A 23,084-nucleotide genomic window follows, 5' to 3' on the forward strand; every position below is an offset into this window, starting at 1 on the left:
GAAGAGGGGATTTTATACAATCCATTACCAGCCACTCCAAGCATTTCATTATGTTGAGGTCAGTGCTCTATGTGGTAATCATTTAGGCCAATTACCTTCATTCTTGGGCAGTAGAAAGATGGTGGCTGTCCTGAATAAAGGTGATTTCGCCTTGCCCGTCCGCCTTAGTCCGGGGTCAGACGCTCAGCATGGTGGTCGTATTGTACAGTGAATAAAAGCCTTTCAGTATTTTACCCAACTTCAGTCTTTTGGAGTTATTGAAGGTGCTTCAATTTGATTCGCTGTAAATTTTAAAGCATGGAACACGCTCAAAGACCCGACAAGTTAGACATCGATCCACAAATGCCTGAAGCTGGAAACGCTTTCAAACTCTGGCTGGCCTGCTTCGAAGCATACCTAGAGGAGATTAAAGCAACCGACCCCGTGGCGAAGCGCAGAGTTCTACTCTCCAGGGTCAGTCCACGGGTCTATTCGCTGATCAGAGACCAGCCAAGCTACAACAGCGCGATGAGCGCACTCAAAGGACAATACCTGCAGCCGATAAACAGCGTCTACGCGCGACATCGCTTAGCAACACAGCAACAACGGCCTGGGGAATCAAGTGCTGAGTTCATCCGAGCCCTACAGACACTCGTGTGAGCCTGCAATTGCCAGGAGCTGATGGCGGTGCAGCATGCAGAACTCCTAGTGAGTGACGCCTTCGTTACGGGGACCAGCTCAGTGTATGTGCGCCAGTGGCTGTTGGAAAAAGCTGATCTTACCTTAAGTTCGACGATTGAGCTGGCCGACATGCTGCAGGCCGCTCTGCATAACTCTGAGGCTCTCCAGGCACGCAATCCCCCGACGGCCTCGTGGGTGCCGCAGACCCCACAACCCGCCGGTGAATCGACCTCGGCTGCCGCCAATCGCGAGTCCGCTAGTGCTACTTCTGCGGACTCGAGAAGCACCCCCGGAAACGCTGCCCGGCTCAACAAGCTACCTGCTCCAGCTGCGGAAAGAAAGGCCACTTCGCCAAGGTCTGTAAGTCCAAACCATGAGCGGGATCAAGCAGCGCTGTGTGCAAGACATGGGGGTCGCCATCTCCCCTGCACGCTGCCACCACGTGCGAGACATGGGGGTCGCCATCTCCCCTGCACGCTGCCACCACGTGTGAGACATGGGGGCGGCCATTTTGGTCGGCACCCCCTCCCACCACCTACAACCAACGGGTGCTCACGAGGCACCTCACCGCACCGGACCAAGACAGCGACTCAACCCTGGCCTCCGTGACCCTCGACCAAAGCGCTCCCCACCAGCTCGCAAGGTCAATGATGGACATCCTGGTGGAGGGGCGCAGGACAAGCTGCCTGTTTGACACAGGCAGCACGGAGAGTTTTATCCACCCGGACACGGTGCAGCATTGTGGAATTATGATACGGCCGGTAAGTCAGAGGGTCACCATGGCTTCCGGGTCACATACAACAGACATCCGGGGGGGGGGGGGGGGAGGGGGTTGTGTAGCAACGCTAGTGGTGCAGGGCACAGAATATCGAGACTTTACGTTACTGGTCATGCCTCAACTGTGTGTCCCAGTACTATTGGGGCTCGACTTGCAGAGCCACCTGAAAAGCATGACAATGGAGTATGATGGGTCCCTCCCACCAATTACTGTTGTAAATCCCCAGTTTTGTAGGGATACGTTACATACCCCGCTACTGACCACACACACACACCGACCCGCACATTCCACCCAACACCATGCCAACTACCACACTACCAATGCCACTTGCGGCCTCTCCACCCTCAAGATCCCTCCCCCACCGCTGTTCGCCAACCTGACCCCTGACTGTAAACCTGTGGCAACTAAAAGCAGGAGGTACAGCGCGGGGGAACAGAACTTTCATTAAGTCGGAGGTGCAGCGGCTGCTCAGGGAGGGGGTCACTGAGGCAAGCACAAGTCCTTGGAGGGCGCAGGTGGTCGTTGTTCAGAACGGGGAGAAGAATAGGATGGTCGTGGACTATAGCCAGACCATCAATAGGTTCACGCAGCTCGACGCGTACCCTCTGCCCCGCATCGCGAATATGGTCAATCAGATAGCACAGTACAAGGTGTACTCGACCATAGACTTAAAATCCGCTTACCATCAGCTCCCCATCTGCCAGGAGAGCCGCCCTTACACTGCCTTCGAGGCGGACGGCAGGCCTTATCAATTCCTGCATGTCCCCTTCGGTGTCATGAATGGTGTATCTGTCTGCCAGAGGGCAACGGACCGGATGGTGGACCAGTGCCAACTGAAGGCCACGTTCCCATATCTGGATAACATCACCATCTGCGGTCACGACTGGCAGGATCACGACAACAACCTCCAAAAATTTCTCCAAGCGGCCAAAGCTCTCAATCTCACCTATAACAAGGACAAGTGTGTTTTCGGGACCACCCGACTTGCTATCCTTGGGTGTGTCGTGGAGAATGGAGTCATTGGCCCTGACCCCAACCGTATGAACCCCCTGTTGGAACTCCCTCTTCCCAACACCCTCAGAGCCCTCAAGAGGTGCCTGGGCTTCTTTTCATATTACGCCCAATGGGTCTCTAACTACGCAGACAAGGCTCGCCCCTGGTCAAGTCCACCACATTCCCCCTCTCAGCTGAGGCCCGCGGGGCCTTCAACTGCATAAAAGGGGACATTGCCAAAGCAGCAATGCATGCGGAGCATGAGTCCATTCCTTTTCAAGTAGAGAGTGACGCCTCCGACTTCGTGCTGGCTGCTACCCTCAATCAGGCGGGAAGACCAGTGGCGTTCTTCTCCCGTACCCTTCAAGGCCCTGAACTTCAGCATTCCGCAGTGGAGAAAGAGGCCCAGGCCATAGTGGAAACTATTAGGCACTGGAGGGACTATCTCGTCGACAAAAGGTTCACCCTGCTAACTGACCAGTGCTCAGTCGCATTCATGTTTAATAACCAACAGTGGGGCAAAATCAAAAATGGTAAAATTCTGAGTTGGAGAATCGAACTCTCCACCTACAACTATGACATCATGTACAGGCCTGGGAAGCTCAACGAGCCCTCCGATGCCCTATCCCGGGGAACGTGCGCCAGCGGGCAGATCGACCGGCTATACGCCCTACATGTAGATCTTTGCCACCCAGGGGTCACCCGGCTTTTCCATTTCGTGAAAGCCCGGAACCTGCCTTACTCCCTTGAGGAGATCAGGACGATGACCAGGGACTGCCAAGTCTGTGCAGAGTGCAAACCGCACTTCTACCGACCCGGAAAGGCACAACTCATCAAGGCCACCCGCCCCTTTGAGCAACTGAGTGTTGACTTTAAGGGCCCCCTTCCCTCCACTGACCGCAATGTGTACTTGCTTAACGTTATCGACAAGTACTCGCGGTTCCCCTTCGCCATCCCCTGCCCCGACACCACTACCACGTCAGTTATAAAAGCCCTGCGCAAGCTCTTCACTCTGTTCGGATACCCATGCTATATCCACAGTGACAGAGGGTCCTCGTTTATGAGTGACGAGATGCGCCAATACCTGCTTGCTAGCGGTATTGCAACTAGTAGGACCACGAGCTATTATCCCCGGAGGAATAGACAGGTGGAGAAGGAGAATGGCACAGTGTGGAAAGCCACACTCTTAGCCCTCAGGTCAGAGGGACTGCCAGTCTTTCGCTGGCAGGAGGTCCTTCCCGAGACACTCCACTCCATCCGCTCCCTGTTATGCACGGCCACCAATGCCACCCCTCATGAGCGGCTCTTTTCATTTCCCAGAAAGTCGACCACTGGGACCACCTTACCAACTTGGCTGACGTCCCCGGGGCCAGTGCTAATCTGGAAACATGCGCGGAGTAATAAATACTCCCCGATGGTCGAGAGGGTTCACTTACTTCATGCGAACCCCCAGTATGCCTATGTGGTTTTACCTGATGGGCAGGAGAACATGGTCTCCATCCGCGACCTGGAGCCCGCAGGAGCACCGGGCCCCTACCCTGAACTCTCCGTGGTGACTATTGACCCCGTACCCACCGATGTATGTACCCACGAGACGCTGCACACTCCAAGCCCTACACAGACACCACACGACACTCCCATATCGGGCGCGATGCACACGCACGAGGGATTACCAATGCCTAATGTGCCGGCACCTCAAGTCAGGCTGGAGCTAGCACAACCACCATCGCCGATGCATTCACCACTGGTGCTACGTAGATCACAGCGATGGACTCAACCGCCTGATAGACTTGACCTGTAATTATACTTGTTTAAATATTGTCAGTCACTTCACCCTGCGGGACTCTTTTTAAAAAAAGGAGGGGAGAATGTGGTAAACCATGTATATGTTGTAACTGGGTTAACTGTCTGGACACGCCCCTCTGCTGTCTGCCCCTGTGGCTTCTCTCACAGTTCCTGAATAAAGATGTTTCGCCTTGCCCCTCCCCCTCAGTCCGGGGGCAGACACTCACCGTGGAGGCCGTATTGTACAGTGAAAAAGAGCCTTTCAGTATTTTACCTAACTTCAGTCTTTTGGAGTTATTGAAGGTGCTTCACAGGCCATGCTCATTTTTTTTTTTGTTGCTGCCATCAGGTAGAAGGTATAAGTACCTCAGGACTCACACCACCAGGTTCAAGAACAATTACTACCCCTCAACCATCAGGCTCTTGAACAAAAGGGAATAGCTACACTAATTTAAGGACTCTTTTATCTTGTTATTTCATGTTCATTATTTATTGCTATTTATTTATATCTGCATTTCCACAGTTCGTTGTTCATTGGTCCTGCTTACCACTACTGCTCCATAGATTTGCCAAGTATGCCCACAGAAAAAGAATCTCAGGCCTGTATGTGATGACAGGTATGTACTCTGATAATAAATTTAACTGTATGAATGGTATGCAGGAAAGGATTCTCACTGTATTTTAGTATATAGCTCAACAATAAACCAATTCTAATTAGATTAAATCAAAGTTTGGGATTACTTTAGGCAACAGCATTTTGATAAACTAGATATCTAGAAACCTGGAATTCATTATAAAACAGGTTCGCTGGTACAGATGGACGGAAAATGTTTTGCTTTGCTCACCATACACTTTACAAAATGAATAGTCAGGCTATTAAATAAGGATTGCAGGGAACTTCATTTGAGCTGAAGAAAATTGCATACTCACCTCTCACAGGTAAACATTTTAGCTAAGCTCTTCCTTATTCTTTTAGTTATTAAAGGAATAATCATCTAGTCTTTATTACTCAGTTATCTCAAGACTTATGACATGAAAACAAAGTTTGAATGTAATCCCCATTTTCCTAAATCACTGTTCATATTAAACTCATGCAAATTATACCTCAGCGTTTACTGTAACCTGGATTTTGGCTGAACAATTTGCACAAAGTCAGTGGTTCAAATGATTGTAAAGCTAATTCGTCCTTGAAACTTAAACAGAGTTGATTTCAAAATCTTAAAAAAAAAAGAAAATATACCAGCTCTGGTATTTCCTTTATCAGCCAATCGCAAGAGACCCTTCTTCTTGAGTATAAAGCTGCTTCCAATGAAGAGACTGGAGGCAATGGCAAGTGTCAGCCCAATGTACAGGTTGGTTTGCGTTTCAGGGCCTGTCCTGTTGAATTCCTCATGCAGTATTTTGTGATGAATGTCTTGCACTTTGGTTACATTGATGATCCGACATAAAGCCCATTGAGACATAGATGGGCAAGCAAAAGAAATGAAGGAACCTGTACAGGAAAAACATTTTTATTTTATTTATAGTATCTGTCTATAATCAAAGAAAACATATATTTTTAAAATATATTTTAAGATAGATGACATCCTACATTGTACTTAATCAAAAGTGAGATATTTAAGTAACGTTCTTCGAGCCAAATCAGATTTATTTTTAAAATGATACTTTATTCAAAATATTCAATTTTGAAAAAAGTATTTTTCCATAATTGAACTACCAAAAGCAATATGAAAAGCCAGTATAAGAAATTGCAGCAGGCACATAGTCTCTTGAATCTGCTCCACAACTGGTGGCTCCCATGTTATAACCAATTGGGTATCAGAAATCCACTGTTTCAAAGTAAATAAATAAACATTTTATCATCACTTTATTTTTTTGATGCTAACCAGATGAGGCATCTTAGAGAAGTCACAATATATACAATTTTCTAGGAATACAACAAGCCAATCCCCACTTGTCAAGAGGGACTCGTATGGATGATCTGACCCAACTTCTATTCCACTTTCTTGCTTGTTCTCAATATCCTTTGGATCCCCTATAGACCAACAAACCTATTATTTTGGCCTTAAATATCATCAATGAATTCAGTAACTCATTGGCTGCATCAACTGATTCATGACCCTTTGGAGAATAAATTCCCCTTTACTTCAGCCTTAGATGCACCCCAATTCCACAGGGATAACTTCCACTCAGGATCTGTGTTATAAACTCCCTTCCGAATTTTATGTTCTTCAAGATAACCTCACTTCTTTAAAAAAAATTCCATCCATTTTACGAAAGGAAATAGCCCCACATTACTCTCCATCTGCTAACATTGTCCAATCAATTAAGCTGCCTACCTCTTTCCAGGGGTCTTACGTTCTTCACATAATTTGAAGGAATTATGGACAAAGAGGAACTGACACAAGTGAGATGAGGTCTGAGGCAGATCATTCATGATCACTGCAGATGATCAGAGATTTACTTAACACAGAATGAATGTCAGCCACTGTAGCTTAATGAAAAGTCAGTAGAAATGCAGATTACTCAACTGCAGATTGATTCATATGGACACAAACCATACAGTTTGGTTAGTCACCTTTAGTAAGGAACAAGATCAGTGTTAACAGTTACAAGATAAATTTTGAAAGTGTGCTCACAGATGCATCACTGCAATGGCCAATGTTTTGAGTCAAACACACACTTGCAGTGATTACACTAAGTTGACAAGAAAAAGCAGGAAAGGTCTGATTCACAAAATCAATTGAGCTGGTTTTACAGTTCAAGATGATGTACTACCCAAATTATTACACAAACCTTCAGATTTTTCACACTGCAACTTGTAGTAAAGATCTTCCAGTAATGGGCAGTGATGTTTCTACCTCTCACACCGAAATAAAATGAAGTAGCCTAGATAAAAGTCCAAATGAAACTGTGCAGCTATTTTTTTATTGCATGCTTGAATTATCAATTGGCCAGAAACATTTATCAAGGAGGCATTGAGTAATGGATGCAAGTGTTCCCAAGGGGAACACTACAGACAAACGACATGCAAAATACACTGGAGTTCCTCAATGTCAAGGTATCACTAGAAGTTGCATTGAAAAGCAAAAACCTACAAATGCTAGTAAAACTAAACTAAAAATCAGAAAGCATTGGCAATGCTCAGAAGATCAGGAAGCATCTGGACAGAGAGAAAAAACAGTTTTGTTGCAGGTGACGATCTTTTCATCAGAGCCAGAAATGTTGGAAATCAAGCATTCTTAAGCAGCAGAAAAGGTGGGCATGATGGAAGAAGAAAAACAGGAATATTAAAGACGAGGCAGGGAACGAATGACACAGGTGGTGGTGGTGCTGGCTGAGAGACACTAATACAGGTTTGTAACCATCTCAACAGGACTGATTCAGTGGGCTTATCAGCCTTTAGCTCCATTAGTTTATCAAGTACTTTTGTTTTAAGTCCTCTCCTTTTTGCACTTAGACTTTCTATTAGTATTGGGACATCTTTAGTGCCTTCTGCTGTGAGAACTAGGCAAAAACATCAAGCGATACAAGTCTAAATTAGATCACCATAAGAATATAACAGACAAATATTTAAATGATGTTTAATCTATTCCACATTGATGTGCTGGTATTAGAAACATAGAAAACCTACAGCACAATACTAGCCCTTCAGCCCACAAAGCTGTGCCGAACATGTCCTTACCTTAGAACTACCTAGGTTTACCCATAGCACTCTATTTTTCTAAGCTCCATGTACCTATCCAGGAGTCTCTTAAAAGACCCTATCGTATCTGCCTCCACCACCGCCGCCAGCAGCCCATTCCACACACTCACCACTCTCTGTGTATAAAACTTATCCCTCACAGCTCCTCTGTACCTGCTTCCAAGCATCTTAAAACTGTGCCCTCTCGTGCTGGCCATTTCAGCCCTGGGAAAAAGCCTCTGACTATCCACACAATCAATGTCTCTCATCATCTTGTACACCTCTATCAGGTCACCTCTCATCCTCCGACGCTCCAAGGAGAAAAGGCCGAGTTCACTCAACCTATTCTCATAAGGCATGCTCCCCAATCCAGGTAACATCCTTGTGAATCTCCTCTGCATCCTTTCTATGGTTTCCACATCCTTCCCGTAGTGAGGCGACCGTAATTGAGCACAGTACTCCAAGTGGGGTCTGACCAGGGTCCTATATAGCTGCAACATTACCTCTGGGCTCTTAAACTCAATCCTACAGTTGATGAAGATCAATGAACTGTATGTCTTCTTAACCACAGAGAAGCAGCTTTGAGTGTCCTAAGGACTCGGACCCCAAGATCCCTCTGATCCTCCACACTGCCAAGAGTCTTACCATTAATGCTATATTCTGCCATCATATTTGACCTACCAAAATGAACCATCGTGTTATATTCTGCCATGAGATTTGACCTACCAAAATGAACCACCTTGTGGCCTTGTACAAGAATAACAGATAATCATGGATATATGCGAGGTTCTTGTGATCGGTCCAGATGATAAACAGATGTTCCGCTCCTTCCAGCCAGTACCTCCATTCCTCCAAAGCAAGTTTGACTGCCAGTAACTCCCGACTCCCTACGTCGTAATTTTGTTCGGTGAGGGACAGACCACGAGAAAAGAAGGCACAGAGATGAAGTTTTTGGTCAGGGCCAGAACGTTGGGAGAGGACCACTCCCACCCCAGAGTCGGAGGTGTTGACCTCCACAATGAATTGACAAGAGGGGTCTGGTTGAACCAGGGTGGGAGTAGAGGTGAAATGCCTCTTCAGCTCCGAGAAGACAGCGTCCGCTTCGGGGTCCCAATGAAAAGGGGTCTTCGGAGAGGTGAGTCGAGTAAGGGGCACTGCCACCCGGCAGTAATCCCTGATGAAACGACGAAAAAAGCTTGCGAACCCCAGAAATCGCTGGAATTGCTTGAGTGTCGTGGGTTTTGGCCACTCCACCACCGCCCGGATCTTTTCGGGATCCGCCCTCACTTGCCCGCTCTCGATGATGTATCCTAAGAAACTGACTGAAGGAATGTGAAACTCGCACTTCTCAGCGCTTACGAATAGTTTGATCTCCCAAAGCCTCTGCAGAACCTGATGGACATGGTGGGTGTGTTCTTGAGGACTGCTGGAGAAGATTAAGATGTCGTCCAAATAAACAAACATGAAGCGGTTAATAAATTCTCTAAGGACATCGTTTATCAGGGCTTGGAAAACGGCGGGGGCATTGGTGAGACCGAATGGCATGACCAGGTATTCGAAGTGACCAAGTGGGGGGAATGCTGTTTTCCTCTCATCTCCCTCCCTTATCCTGACCAGATGATAGGCACTTTGTAGGTCCAACTTGGAGAAGACGGTGGCTCCATGAAGTGGTTCAAAAGCAGAATTGAGAAGGGGCAGTGGATATTTGTTCTTTATGGTTATGCTATTTAGGCATCAGTAGTCAATGCAGGGGTGCAGTGAACCGTATTTCTTCCCCACAAAGAATAAACCTGTGCCAACAGGGGAGGATGAGGGTCGGATAATGCCCGCCACGAGAGAGTCATTTAAGTAAGCCTCCATTGCTTGCCTTTCTGGCCGGGACAAGTTATACAGCCGACTGGTGGGTAGAGGGGCTCCGGGGGGGAAGGACAATAGCACAATCATAAAGGTGGTGTGGAGGCAGAGAAAGAGCCCGTTGTTTGCTGAACACTTCTCCCAGATCGTGGTACTCTGCTGGAACTTTGGATAAGTCGGGGGTTTCAGCGACAGATGAGGTCGTGGTGACTTTCACAGGGGAAAGGGCCGATTGTAGACAAGTGGAGTGACAGAACGGACTCCAGCTGACTATCTTCCCAGTGGACCAGTTGATATGAGGATTATGGCAGACCAACCAGGGATACCCAAGAACTATAGGAGCTTGAGGAGAGGAAATTAAGTTAAATTGTACCTGCTCCTGATGGTTCCCAGACAGAATTAGAGACAGGGGTGGTGTGCAGTGAGTGACCCAGGCCAGAAGTCTGCTGTCTAGTGCCCGGGCTTCCAGAGGGGTACTCAACGGCTCCTGAGGAATTCCGGCCCAGTAAGCTATATCTTCATCCAGAAGGTTTTTCTCAGCACCGGAGTCCACGAGAGCTGAGAGAGGCAGGGACTGTGGGTTGTAACATAAAGTAACCAGGATCTGCATCTGGGTTCGGGGGACGAAAGGGAATGTTGTCTGGCTCACCAGGGTCCCCCTTTCTACTGGTGAGCCTTCCCTTTGGCTGAAGGGGACAGGTAGCATGGAAGTGGCCAGACTGGCTGCCATAGAGACACTCCCCCGCTCTCAATCTCTGGAGTCACTCTGAGGGAGAAAGACAGTTCCCTCCCAACTGCACGGGTTCCTCTCCCAGGGCGGTGGAAACAGCCGGGTTGGGAGCTATTCTAGGAGCAGGAGGAGAAGAGAGGCTTGTGCTGGTGGGCGACAGTAATGAATCCCGTGGAGTGGCCAAAGGTGGTGGACAACCAGATCTTTCCCTATGGCGTTCTCGAAGACGATTGTCCAACCTGGTGGCTAGGGAGATTAAGGAATCTAGGCTGTTGGTGTCATCTCTTGCTGCCAAATCATCCTTCACCCTGTCGCCGAGACCATCCCAAAACACCTCTTGGAGTGCCTTGTCGTTTCACCCCGAGTCGGCCGCTGACGTCCGGAACTCCATGGAATATTCGGCAACACTGCGTGAGCCCTGACAGAGAGAGAGTAGACACTTGGCGGCTTCTTTACCACGGACCGGGTGGTCAAAGATCTTTCTCATTTCTGTGATAAAGGTGGTGATAAAGGTGGGGAAAGAAGAACAGATCTCCGGTTGATTATCCCAGACAGCTGTTAGCCTACACTAAGTCACTTCCCCGCAACAGCCCCATAATATAAGCTATCTTCGACTTGTCCGTGGAGTACGTGGATGACTGCTGATCGAACACCAAGGAGCATTGCAGAAGCAACAGGAATTCTGCAGATGCTGGAAATTCAAGCAACACACATAAAAGTTGCTGGTGAACGCAGCAGGCCAAGCAGCATCTCTAGGAAGAGGTGCAGTCGACGTTTCAGGCCGAGACCCTTCGTCAGGACTAACTGAAGGAAGAGTGAGTAAGGGATTTGAAAGTTGGAGGGGGAGGGGGAGATCCAGAAGGAAGGCCTGGCACTTCTCTAAATCCCCAGCATAGTATTCTGGTTCAAGTACGTGCGGCTCTGTTGGTGGGGCTGTTGCTGACATGTAGGGGGTTGCCACTACAGACTGTCTGGGCTGGGTAGACAGAGTTCCAGGAGTGGATGGGGTAAGATGAGTGGATACACGGTTCACCTGATCACCGATCTTCATTATGTTAGCGGACAGGGAATCGAGATTCTCCACGACATCCCAGAGAAGTTGATCGTGCAGACCCAGTAGGCAGCCCTGGCTGGCGAGGGCTTGTTTCAGGGTCTTCAGGTCCACTAGGTTCATTGAGGCCAGTTTGTTCTGTTGCAATGAGCGACTGAGGCGAACCCAAGTGCAGGACACAGGCACAGAGTTTGAGTTTGGATGCTTACACGGGCATAAACCCTGAACAGCAAACAGGAAGGATCTTGACACAGAGCCCTGATATGGAGCCTTGACACAGAGAAACGGAGTCTCATAGGTAAACCTTAAAACTGGAGCTAAACCTGGAACAAACAGTTTTAAGCGGTCGGGAAACATAATTATCTCACAGGAAAAAGACCAACGAATTGGCGACTAGTGGTTGTGACGCCAGGGTTCTCATGCTGCAGGTCTTGATAGAAACCAGGTGTGCTGTCATCAAAGAGAATTAGAAGCAATTGGGAAATTAACGGTCAGAACTGTGGCAAAATCAAAGGAAATTAAGAGCAAGATAGGGAATTAATGATCAAGACCATGACATGAAGATTCATTAGATTAATTCCTGGGAAAAAACTGGGCAGCATGGGCCAATTATCTCTGGCATTTAAAAGAATGAGATAGATAATTCCAGAGTGCCTTAATGAAGTAGATATTGTGAGAAGGGATTAGGGAAAGCAGGGAAGTGGTGTGGGGTCGGAAGTCCAGAACAAGGGGAATGGTCTCATCATAAGTGATGAAACATTTAAGATTGGTAAGGACAAACTACTAAAAAGCATTATTTAGTGTCTCAGTAGACTTTGGACTGAAAATGAAATCAGAAAGATTTTGTGGTGAAAGATGATGCATATGGTTATACCACGAATTAGAAGAGTATCAGATTTGCTGCTAAGTTTCCCAGACAAGAATTCATAAAGTGGGAGGTAGGACGATGTAAATAGAATTCTGCCAAGAACCCGGATTTTGTCTTCTGATCTCAGAATGTTACTGTTATTTAAAATGTACAGAGATTTTGCCTGTAAAGGGAATGTAATTCCTCTTTGCCTTTGCTTTATACAAATACATTCTCACCTGAAAGATGTATGTGTCAGAATAGAAAGCTTGAAAGGAATCTCACAAAAGCCCTACATACAGCTAGCAGCATGTTCTGCATTCACCCTTTGACACAACTCTTCCATAACATATATAAAAACTGACATAAAATGGTTTAGGAATAAAACCAATGTAACACACACAAAATACTGGAGGAATTCAGCAGGCCTGGCAGCATATATGAAAAAAAATCATCAACGTTTCGGGGCGAGATCCGCGTGTATTACTTTGATTTCCAGCATCTGCAGATTTACTCTTGTTTAGGAATAAAAACATTTACTTGTAGTATAACTAGAACAGAACATTCAGTTTGTGGATGCAATATTGACATCTAGTAAATGCTTCACTGTTGGAAAGTGTGCCAAGAATATTCTGCAAATAACTTTCCCAATCCACTACCATTACCTGTATCTTAATTTTACCAGTACGTATCTCATTGCCTCTGTCAGGTACCCACTTTCAGTCAAAGCATCAAAAATAAATGTTTCCACCTTTTTATTCAAAGTTCAAAATTCAAGTGAAGGAAAACGAAAACACGGTATGTTTTAAACATTGAAAAATAGAAAAATATATATGCTTTAGAATGGTGAACATAGGACTGAAACGCCAGAACAGCTGAAACATTCCGTGTTCCCTGTAAAGATCAATACTACAAGTTAAAGATCGAATAACGTAGTTTGATGAAAGGAGTGTTGCCTTACAACATATTTACGTTTTTTTGGGGGGGGTCTAGTTACATTTTATAGCCAGTGGGGGTTACATTTTGGACTCAATGAATATTTGTGTTATAAACCACACATTAAGTGGTGATTGGCTCGAATAAGATTACGATTTTAGCAGTGCAGTCTCATTATTAAGTTTCTAATTCTATCAACGTTTTAAGTGGGTAACAAAACTTAATGAATGCTTTACATTTATGCCAATAAAAGTGAATTGTATAAGGCCCGTGTAAAATGAATAAGCTCAAAACTGGACTACTATGGGTAATCGGGGCTCCACAGACACCGAATGGGCGCTAATGCTGCGTATATATATCGCTTCATTGCGGCTTGACTAGAGAAACATTCACATGCAAAATGTGGCATCTGTATTCTGGTTCAAATCATGAAATATTTCCGTAAATACCCGTGTATTATTTTTGTAACGGAAGCTGAAATAAAACATAATGCGGACCAAACAGGGATGACAGGCTAGAGGAGCCGAAAGACTTTACCTTCAACACAATGTTTGTATCCTGGATCCATTATAGTATTTCCCCAAACAACTAGAAGTGGTTTTTCCCCCGGAGCAAACTCTTCAAGTCCTCTTGGCCAAAATGCTGAACGCACCGAAAGCTTCTCTCCGAAAACGTTTTCAAGCTCACAACTTTAAAAATCAGTTCTTTAACTGGCGATCTCCCCCACCCTTCCGCTGAAAACTCATCATGCGACTCTGCTAACCAGTGCTCTTACATTCCCGCCAAAGGGCACGGCCCCACCCCGCCACTCCGTTCTCAGGTATTACTCAACGTATCCCACAATCAAAGGCTAGCCTCACACAGATCTCCCCACCTGTTTGACAGGACGAGTACCTGAGAGATTGGCAATGCCCTTTGATTTTAGTTCTGAAAATTTGACGCTGTTATGCTTTCTTTTACGGCATTGTAAACTTCATCTCCGTTGTTCCAATATTATTTAGAGAGTATAGAATAATAAAAGTAATTTAAATAATATCATTACAAAATAGGCATCCGTTAGTCTCGTGAGACCATGGATTTGCACCTCAGAAGGTTTCCAGGGCGCAGGCTTGGGCAAGGTTGTATGGAAGACCGGCAGTTGCCCATGCTGCAAGTCTCATGCCACCGATGTTGTCCAAGGGAAGGGCGCTAGGGCCGAGACAGCTTGGCACCGGTGTTGTCGCAGAGCAATGTGTGGTTAAGTGCCTTGCTCAAGGACACAACACGCTGCCTCAGCTGAGGCTCGAACTAGCGACGTTCAGATCACTAGACCGATGCCTTAACCACTTGGCCACACACCAACACAATATCATTACAAAAGTGATGCTTTCTCTGGCACCTGACATTTTGTCGTGACCCCTGAGGAAAGTAATCCCCAAAAGGAAAATGTAATATTACCAGACGAATCTTGTTCATAGAATAGAATATAACTAGTACCACGGGAAGCAATGACGCTTAGAGTAGTGGAAAGAAAGTGTTTTATTCCCGGTTAGGATGCTGACACGGCTCTGGTACTTCAGTGCTCTAGCATTCCACTCAGGTGGTTTAATGTGGACCAAACACACCAATCCATCAATTGCAAAGGAGCTGGAGCACCTTGATTTTTTGGACCCAATTTACTTGGCCTTCAGCCAGTTGTTTTAATTAACAAAAAAAGACTAGCCTTTTTTAATTGATTGCTTTCTTTTTGGTATGGATATTCAAGACAGACTTGCTCTTGAGAAATTCATGCGTGGCCTTTCACATGAAGAGATTTGGTCCTAATGCTTTTCTTCACACTATGCTGTGAGATAAAATGTTATTTAATCATATAACCATATAACAATTACAGCACGGAAACAGGCCATCTCGGCCCTTCTAGTCCGTGCTGAACTCCTACTCTCACCTAGTCCCACCAACCTGCACTCGGTCCATAACCCTCCATTCCCTTCCTGTCCATATATCTATCCAATTTAACTTTAACCAACAACATCGAGCCTGCCTCACCATTTCTGCTGGAAGCTCGTTCCACACAGCCACCACTCTCTGAGTAAAGAAGTCCCCCCTCATGTAACCCCTAAACTTTTGCCCTTTAACTCTCAACTCATGTCCTCTTGTTTGAATCTCCCCCACTCTCAATGGAAAAAGCCTATCCATGTCAACTCTATCAATCACCCTCATAATTTTAAACACCTCTATCAAGTCCCCCCTCAACCTTCTACACTCCAAAGAATAAAGACCTAACTTGTTCAACCTTTCTCTGTAACTTAGGAGATCCCAGGCAACATTTTAGTAAGCCTCCTCTGTACTCTCTCAATTTTATTGACATCTTTCCTATAATCCAGTGACCAGAACTGTACACAATACTCCAAATTTGGCTTTACCAATGCCTTATACAATTTCAACATTACATCCCAACTCCTATGCTCGATGCTCTGATTAATAAAGGCCAGCATACCAGAAGCTTTCTTCACTACCCTATCCACATGAGATTCCACCTTCAGGGAACTATGCATCATTATTCCTAGATCCCTCTGTTCTACAGCATTCTTCAATGCCCTACCATTTATCATGTATGTCCTATTTTGATTAGTCCTACCAAAATGTAGCACCTCACATTTTTCAGCATTAAACTCCATCTTTCAGCCCACTCTGCCAACTGGCCTAAATCTCTCTGCAAGCTTTGAAAACCTGCTTCATTATCCACAACGCCACCTATCTTAGTATCATCTGCATACTTACTAATCCAATTTACCACCTCATCATCCAGATCATTAATATATATGACAAACAACATTGGACCCAGTACAGATCCCTGAGACACACCGCTACACACCGTCCTCCAATCTGACAAACAGTTATCCACCACTGCTCTCTGGCATCTCCCATCTAGCCACTGCTGAATCCATTTTACTACTTCGATATTAATGCCTAATGATTGAACCTTCCTAACTAACCTTCCGTGTGGGACCTTGTCAAAGGCCTTACTGAAGTCCATATAGACAACATCCACCGCTTTACCCTTGTCAACCTTCCTAGTAACCTCATCAAAAAATTCAATAAGATTTGTCAAACATGACCTTCCACGCACAAATCCATGTTGACTGTTCCTAAGCCTAGGCCTCCTGCTATTTCTTGAAATTTAACTAGCTTCTCCTAATTACCAAGGAAATCATTATCATTTTGAGTTTGCGATTTTATTTCAGAGTATACTTGGAAAGCTAGGTAAGACAGCTTCTTGGCAATGATTCCAACATTTTATTAAAATATTGAGGCATTTGCTGTTCCTTGACCTACACTTTAATTCAGGATGGAGGAAGGATCTCATTGGAACCATTATTTACAGAAAGGCCTGGATGTAATGGATGTGGAAAGGTGCTTTCCATTAGCAGGAGAATATAGGATTCTTGGGCATCTGCTCAGACAAAAGGGATCTCCATTTGTAACTGAAATGCGGAGAAATTTCTTCAGCAAGAGGGTGGTAAATTTATCAAATTTATTGCCATAGAGGGCTGTGGCGGCCAAGTGGAGGTGAATTTAAGGTAGAAACTGATATGTTATTGATCTGTAAATGGGTTAAGAGTTCCAGGGAGATGCTGGGACATTGGAGTTGAAGAAAAAAAAATTGGCCATGTTTAAGTGATCGATGGACTCTCTGGACTGATTCTGCTCATATAAGAATGGTCTCACCAATCAGGACACAAGCCTGTAAAGGAATGGTGATATAAGGACAAGTCAAAGAGGCCTGTCAGTTAAAAGGGAACTTGAAAGTGATATTCCATCCAGTGTTTCATTTTTAGACTTGCAAAATGTGCTCGTGTTTTTTCCCATTAAATATCTGTTTGAGATAAGGCTACTGGTAAATCAGCTAAAGGTTGTTGAGCCTAAACTGCCTTCAAGAACTATATTGTTAAATATAGCTTTTTATAACCGCAATATCTCAGGTATAACAGAGGACAGTTTACCTCTGATCTCCATTGACTCAAAGCGTACAGGGAATCTCCTTGTCACATATGTGCAAATCTTCACTGTATACCAAGGAGACTTTTTGCTGTTCTGTGCTTTATCCTATACTTAACCCAAGGCTGTAATGACATCTTTTGCTGAGTAATCTTGACATGAGTTGAAGCAAAGACATGGTGAAAGGTTTCATTGCATCATTGTTGATATTTTGATGGCTCTGGGCCTCTATTCACTGGAATTCAGAAGAACGAGGGGTGACCTCATTGAATCCTATCGAAAGAAATAATGGATGCATTAGTGATAATTTTTCAAAACCCTTTAGATTCTGGACTAGTTCCTGAGGATTGGAGGGTGTCTAATGTAACCCCGCTTTTTAAAAAAGGAGGGAGAGAGAAACCGGGGAATTATAGACTGGTTAGCCTAACATCGGTGGTGGGGAAAATGCTAGAGTCAGTTATCAACACACTTGGAAAGCGGTGAAATCATCAGACAAAGTCATCAGGGATTTGTGAAAGGAAAATTATGTCTGACGAATCTCATAGAATTTTTTGAGGATGTAACTAGTAGAGTGGATAGGAGAGAACCAGTGGATGTGGTATATTTGGATTTTCAAAAGGCTTTTGACAAGGTCCCACACAGGAGATTAGTGTGCAAACTTAAAGCACACGGTATTGGGGGTAAGGTATTGATGTGGATAGAGAATTGGTTGGCAGAAAGGAAGCTAAGAGTGGGAATAAACGGGACGTTTTCAGAATGGCAGGCCGTGACTAGTGGGGTACCGCAAGGCTCAGTGCTGGGACCCCAATTGTTTACAATATATATTAATGACTTAGATGAGGGAATTAAATGCAGCATCTCCAAGTCTGTGGATGACACGAAGCTGGGCAGCAGTGTTAGCTGTGAGGAGGATGCTAAGAGGATGCAGGGTGACTTGGATAGGTTAGGTGAGTGGGCAAATTCATGGCAGACGCAATTTAATGTGGATAAATGTGAGGTTATCCACTTTGGTGGCAAAAACAGGAAAACAGATTATTATCTGAATGGTGGCCGATTAGGAAAAGGGGAGGTGCAATGAGACCTGGGTATCATTATTCACCAGTCATTGAAAGTGGGCATGCAGGTACAGCAGGCGGTGAAAAAGGCGAATGGTATGCTGGCATTCATAGCAAGAGGATTCGAGTACAGGAGCAGGGAGGTATTACTGCAGTTGTACAAGGCCTTGGTGAGACCACACCTGGAGTATTGTGTGCAGTTTTGGTCCCCTAATCTGAGGAAAGACATTCTTGCCATAGAGTGAGTACAAGGAAGGTTCACTAAAATGATTACTGGGATGGCAGGACTTTCATATGATGAAAGACTGGATCGACTAGGCTTATACTTGTTGGAATTTAGAAGATTGAGGGGGGATCTTATTGAAACGTATAAACTCCTAAAGGGATTGGACTGGCTAGATGCAGGAAGATTGTCCCCGATGTTGGGGAAGTCCAGAATGAGGGGTCACAGTTTGAGGATAAGGGGGAAGCCTTTTAGGACCGAGATTAGGAAAAACTTCTTCGCACAGAGAGTGGTGAATCTGTGGAATTCTCTGCCACAGGAAACAGTTGAGGCCAGTTCATTGGCTATATTTAAGAGGGAGTTAGATATGGCCCTTGTGGCTAAAGGGATCAGGGGGTATGGAGGGAAAGCTGGTACAGGGTTCTGAGTTGGATGATCAGCCATGATCATACTGAAAGGTGGTACAGGTTTGAAGGGCCAAATGGGCTACTCCTGCACCTATTTTCTATGTTTCTATGTTTCTATGGTGAAAGGCCTTGATAGAGCAGATGTGGAGAGGATATTTCCTACAGCGAGAGAGTTTAATACCAGAGGACGCAGTCTCAGAATAGAGGGGCATCCTTTTAGAACAGAGATGAGGTGAAATTTATTTAGCCAGAGAGTGGTGATTTGTGGAATTCTTTGCCACAAGCAGCTGTGGAGGCCAAGTCTTTATGTATATTTAAGGCAGAAATTTATAGATTCTTGATTGGTCAGGGCATGAAGGGATATGGGGAGAAGGTGGGAGATTGGGCTGAGAGGAAAATTAGATCAGCCATGATGAAATAGCAGAGCACACTAGACAGCCCATTTGGCCTAAATCTGTTCATATATATGATGGTCTTATATGGACAGAATTCTGATTTTTTTTGTGACCAGAAAATACCTGAAAATAATACTGAGAATGTGTCAGCTGTCACTGTTTTAAATCAGCTTTTTACAGGTCTTCAGTACTACAGTAGGAAGTGTTTCAGAAATAACCACGTGCTCTTAGCTTGCAGTGGGGGTGGGGATTGTAACAAGTTGCAAGGGGACATGCACTGGCAGACAATTTAATACAGGAGGTGGATTAGGCAGAAAACATTTTCACCTATTTCTCATATCTGTCACAGATCATTAACAACACTGTCCTGTTTTCCCAGCAAGTTCGTGGAAAAAGTGGATAGATTGGTTGGGTTTTAGCATTTATAAATAGATTTAAACTATAATAGTGATTTGTTAAAGTGAGGATTTCCCTATTTAAACTTTCATATAAGTATCAGTTATAAAAAGATTCACTTTGGTGACTGCCAATTTAACATTAAAGCATAGCACCCACTGGGTGCAACAAAAATGGCTGAAATCCATTTTCTGGGCTAAATTGAAGTTTTACAGTCAGCATATTGCTAATTTGATGCAAGAGCTTTAAGCAGCTCCAGGTCTTAATGCTTGATTTCATATATATGAATAACGAACCCAAGTGTGATTTGGCCCCCACGGAAACAGAACAATAAACAACCAATATTTATCAGGTATTTTTGAAGTACTATGTTGCCAAGTCAGCATCATCTTTCATTTCACGCTCAGTCACCTACAGAGAATTTGGACAGGCACTCCTGTGGATTTTTGTCAATTAATATCATGGTTAAAAATGCTAATCAAAGATCTAATCTAACCCCAATAATGTCCTCTTGCAGCTTGTTACAATCCCCTCCCCCACTGCTTTGTTTTAAAGTAATGTACTTATGAAAGGGGTAAGAGAATTAATTGATGTAATCTCACTCATACTGAGCCATTTCAAGATAAACTGGTTTGTTTAGTTACACAAATACCAAGTTGGCCTTTTAAATAGGAATGAGATGAAGAATATTAATCTGCTGAATGCCAAAGCATGTGTATATGTTGCAAGAATATTATTATGAAGCCTTTATCAAGCAGAGTTTATATGTGAATGATGAATGTACAGCTCAATACATTTTTAACATCTGATCACAGCCCTATTAAAATTCTTGTAAGTTTAATGATGGGCCTGATTTTTATACTACAGGGCATCTTGCATCATACTTTACTAATTAAACCTATAGTTATATTTTCAGGTACTTAAAGCTTTGTTCGAGAGATTGGAACTTGGTGAACAATGAGATCAACTACCTTACATAAAGAGTAAGATTTAAGGACAGAAAAAAAAAACAGAAAGATGGAGAAGAAAGATGTATTAAGTGTCAAATAAGGTACAGGAAGTAATTACAACAGCAATAAGCAGTAATCAACAGGCTGATTACAATAGGATTAGGGAGGCATTGCGGGTGTAGATTGGGTGTAGCTGTTATTAGGTAAGTCTAAATTGGACATATAGGTCACCCGGTCATAATTCAAGAACAACCTGTTCTTATGAGAAAGAAAGAGAAGGATAGCAAAGTTCAAAAACCTTGGAGGATGAGAGATGTTGCAATTTTAGTCCAAAAAGAAAAATGTAATTGTTCTTAGAATTACAATGAAAAGCTTGTCTAACATGGCGTTCATACATAACACAATGCTTTGAGGTAGCACACGGTAAAACAATGACAGAATGCAGAATAAAGTGTAACAGTTACAGAGAAAGTGCAGTACAGGTCATAACAAGATAATGAGATCAAGAGTCCTTTTATTGTATCAGGCGACATTCAGCAGTTCTGTAACAGCCAGGTAGAAGCTGCCCTTGAGCCTGGTAGTGTGTGCTTTCAGGCTTTCATATCTTCTGCCGATGAGTTGGAGGAGAGTAGAGAATGCCTTTGTTGATTATCATGTCTGCTTTGCACAGGCAGTGAGAAAGAAAGCATATGTAATTGGACAAGGACATTCAAGAATATAAAGGAAGCAGAAAAGAATTTAAATAGAAATCAGAAGGGCTAAAAAGGGCAATGAAATGTCCTTCATGTGAAGAATTAAGGTGAATCCCTAACATTTTACATATATATTAAAAACAAGAGGGTGGATAGGGAAAGTGGAAGGCCACTTAAGGAAAAAGGAGGGAATTTATGAGTGGAGCCAGAGGAAGTGGGCAATGAGTTACACAAGCATTTTGTATCTGTATTCATCAAGGAGAAGGACAAGAAAGGATAGTGAGATTAGAGAGTGGTATGCTGATATTCTAGGGCATATTGACATCAAGCAAGAAGTAGCTTTGCGTCCCGTGAAGAACATCATGGTGGATATGGCTTAATAGGATCGATCATCTGTAGTTGGGAAAATGCTTGAAGCTATCATTGAAGAAGAAGAAATAACAAGGCATCTAGAAAGAAATAGATCTAGCAGGCAGATGCAGCATGGATTCAGCTAAGGCAGGTCCTATTTGAAAAACTTATTAGAGCTCTTTAAGCATATACTGAGTGCATCTGTCCCTCTGAATATACCTCTTGCCCATCCTCTGGGTCCCCCCCCCTTGTCTTTCTTCCCGGACCTCCTGTCCCATGATCCTCTCGTATCCCCTTTTGCCAATCACCTGTCCAGCTCTTGGCTCCATCCCTCCCCCTCCTGTCTTCCCCTATCATTTTGGATCTCCCCCTCCCCCTCCAACTTTCAAATCCCTTACTCACTCTTCCTTCAGTTAGTCCTGACGAAGGGTCTCGGCCCGAAACGTCGACTGCACCTCTTCCTACAGATGCTGCCTGGCCTGCTGCGTTCACCAGCAACTTTGATGTGTGTTGCTAGATGTTATTTACTTGGGTTTCCAGAAGACATTTGATAAGGTGCCACACAAAAGACTTACCCATAAGATAAGGATGCAAAGAGTTGGGGTAATGTATTAGCATGGTTAGAGGATTGATTAACTAATAGAAAGCAGAGAGTTGGGATACATGGGTGTTACTCTGGTTGGCAATCAGTGGTGAGCGGTGTGCCGCAGGGACAGTGCTGGGCCCACAACTGTTAGACCATAAGATCATAAGATATAGGAGCAGAAATAGGCCATTCGGCCTGTCGAGTCTGCTCTGCTATTCAATCGTGGGCTGAACCAATTCTTCCAGTCGTCCCCACACCCTTGCTTTCATCCCATACCTTTTGATGCCCTGGCTAATCAATAACCTATCCATCTCTGCTTAAGTACACCCTATGACTTGGCCTCCACAGCCGCTCATGGCAACAAATTCCACAGATTTACCGCCCTCTGACTAAAGTAATTTCTCTGCATCTCAGTTCTAAATGGATATCCTTCAATCCTGAAGTCGTGCCATCTTGTCCTAGAACCCCCTACCATGGAAAATAACTTTGCCATATCTAATCTGTTCAGGCCTTCTAACATTCGCAATGGTTCTATGAGATCCCCCCTCATTCTCCTGAACTCCAGGGAATACAGCCCAAGAGCTGCCAGACGTTCCTCAAACAGTAACCCTTTCATTCCTGGAATCATTCTTGTGAATCTTCTCTGAACCCTCTCCAATGTCAGTATATCCTTTCTAAAATAAGGAGCCCAAAACTGCACACAATGCTCCAAGCGTGGTCACACAAGTGCCT

The 23,084-nt window shown here is 44.6% G+C and overlaps 1 protein-coding gene across 1 annotated transcript in view; it reads right to left on the bottom strand.

Annotated features, from left to right (window-relative positions):
- The window catches only part of LOC140195671 (magnesium transporter NIPA2-like), a 32,584-nt gene extending 18,671 nt beyond the window's left edge, over window positions 1–13,913 (bottom strand). The window contains exons 1-2 of the mRNA XM_072254390.1: window positions 13,857–13,913; window positions 5,457–5,708 (exon numbers count right to left, since the gene is read on the bottom strand). Coding sequence (XP_072110491.1) covers window positions 5,457–5,708; window positions 13,857–13,887 — 283 coding nt within the window. The 5' untranslated portion in view covers window positions 13,888–13,913. The remainder of the gene's footprint in view (window positions 1–5,456; window positions 5,709–13,856) is intronic.
- Window positions 13,914–23,084: the final 9,171 nt, after the last annotated feature.

Source organism: Mobula birostris, chromosome 3 (assembly GCF_030028105.1).
Source record: "Mobula birostris isolate sMobBir1 chromosome 3, sMobBir1.hap1, whole genome shotgun sequence".
NCBI lineage: Eukaryota > Metazoa > Chordata > Chondrichthyes > Myliobatiformes > Myliobatidae > Mobula > Mobula birostris.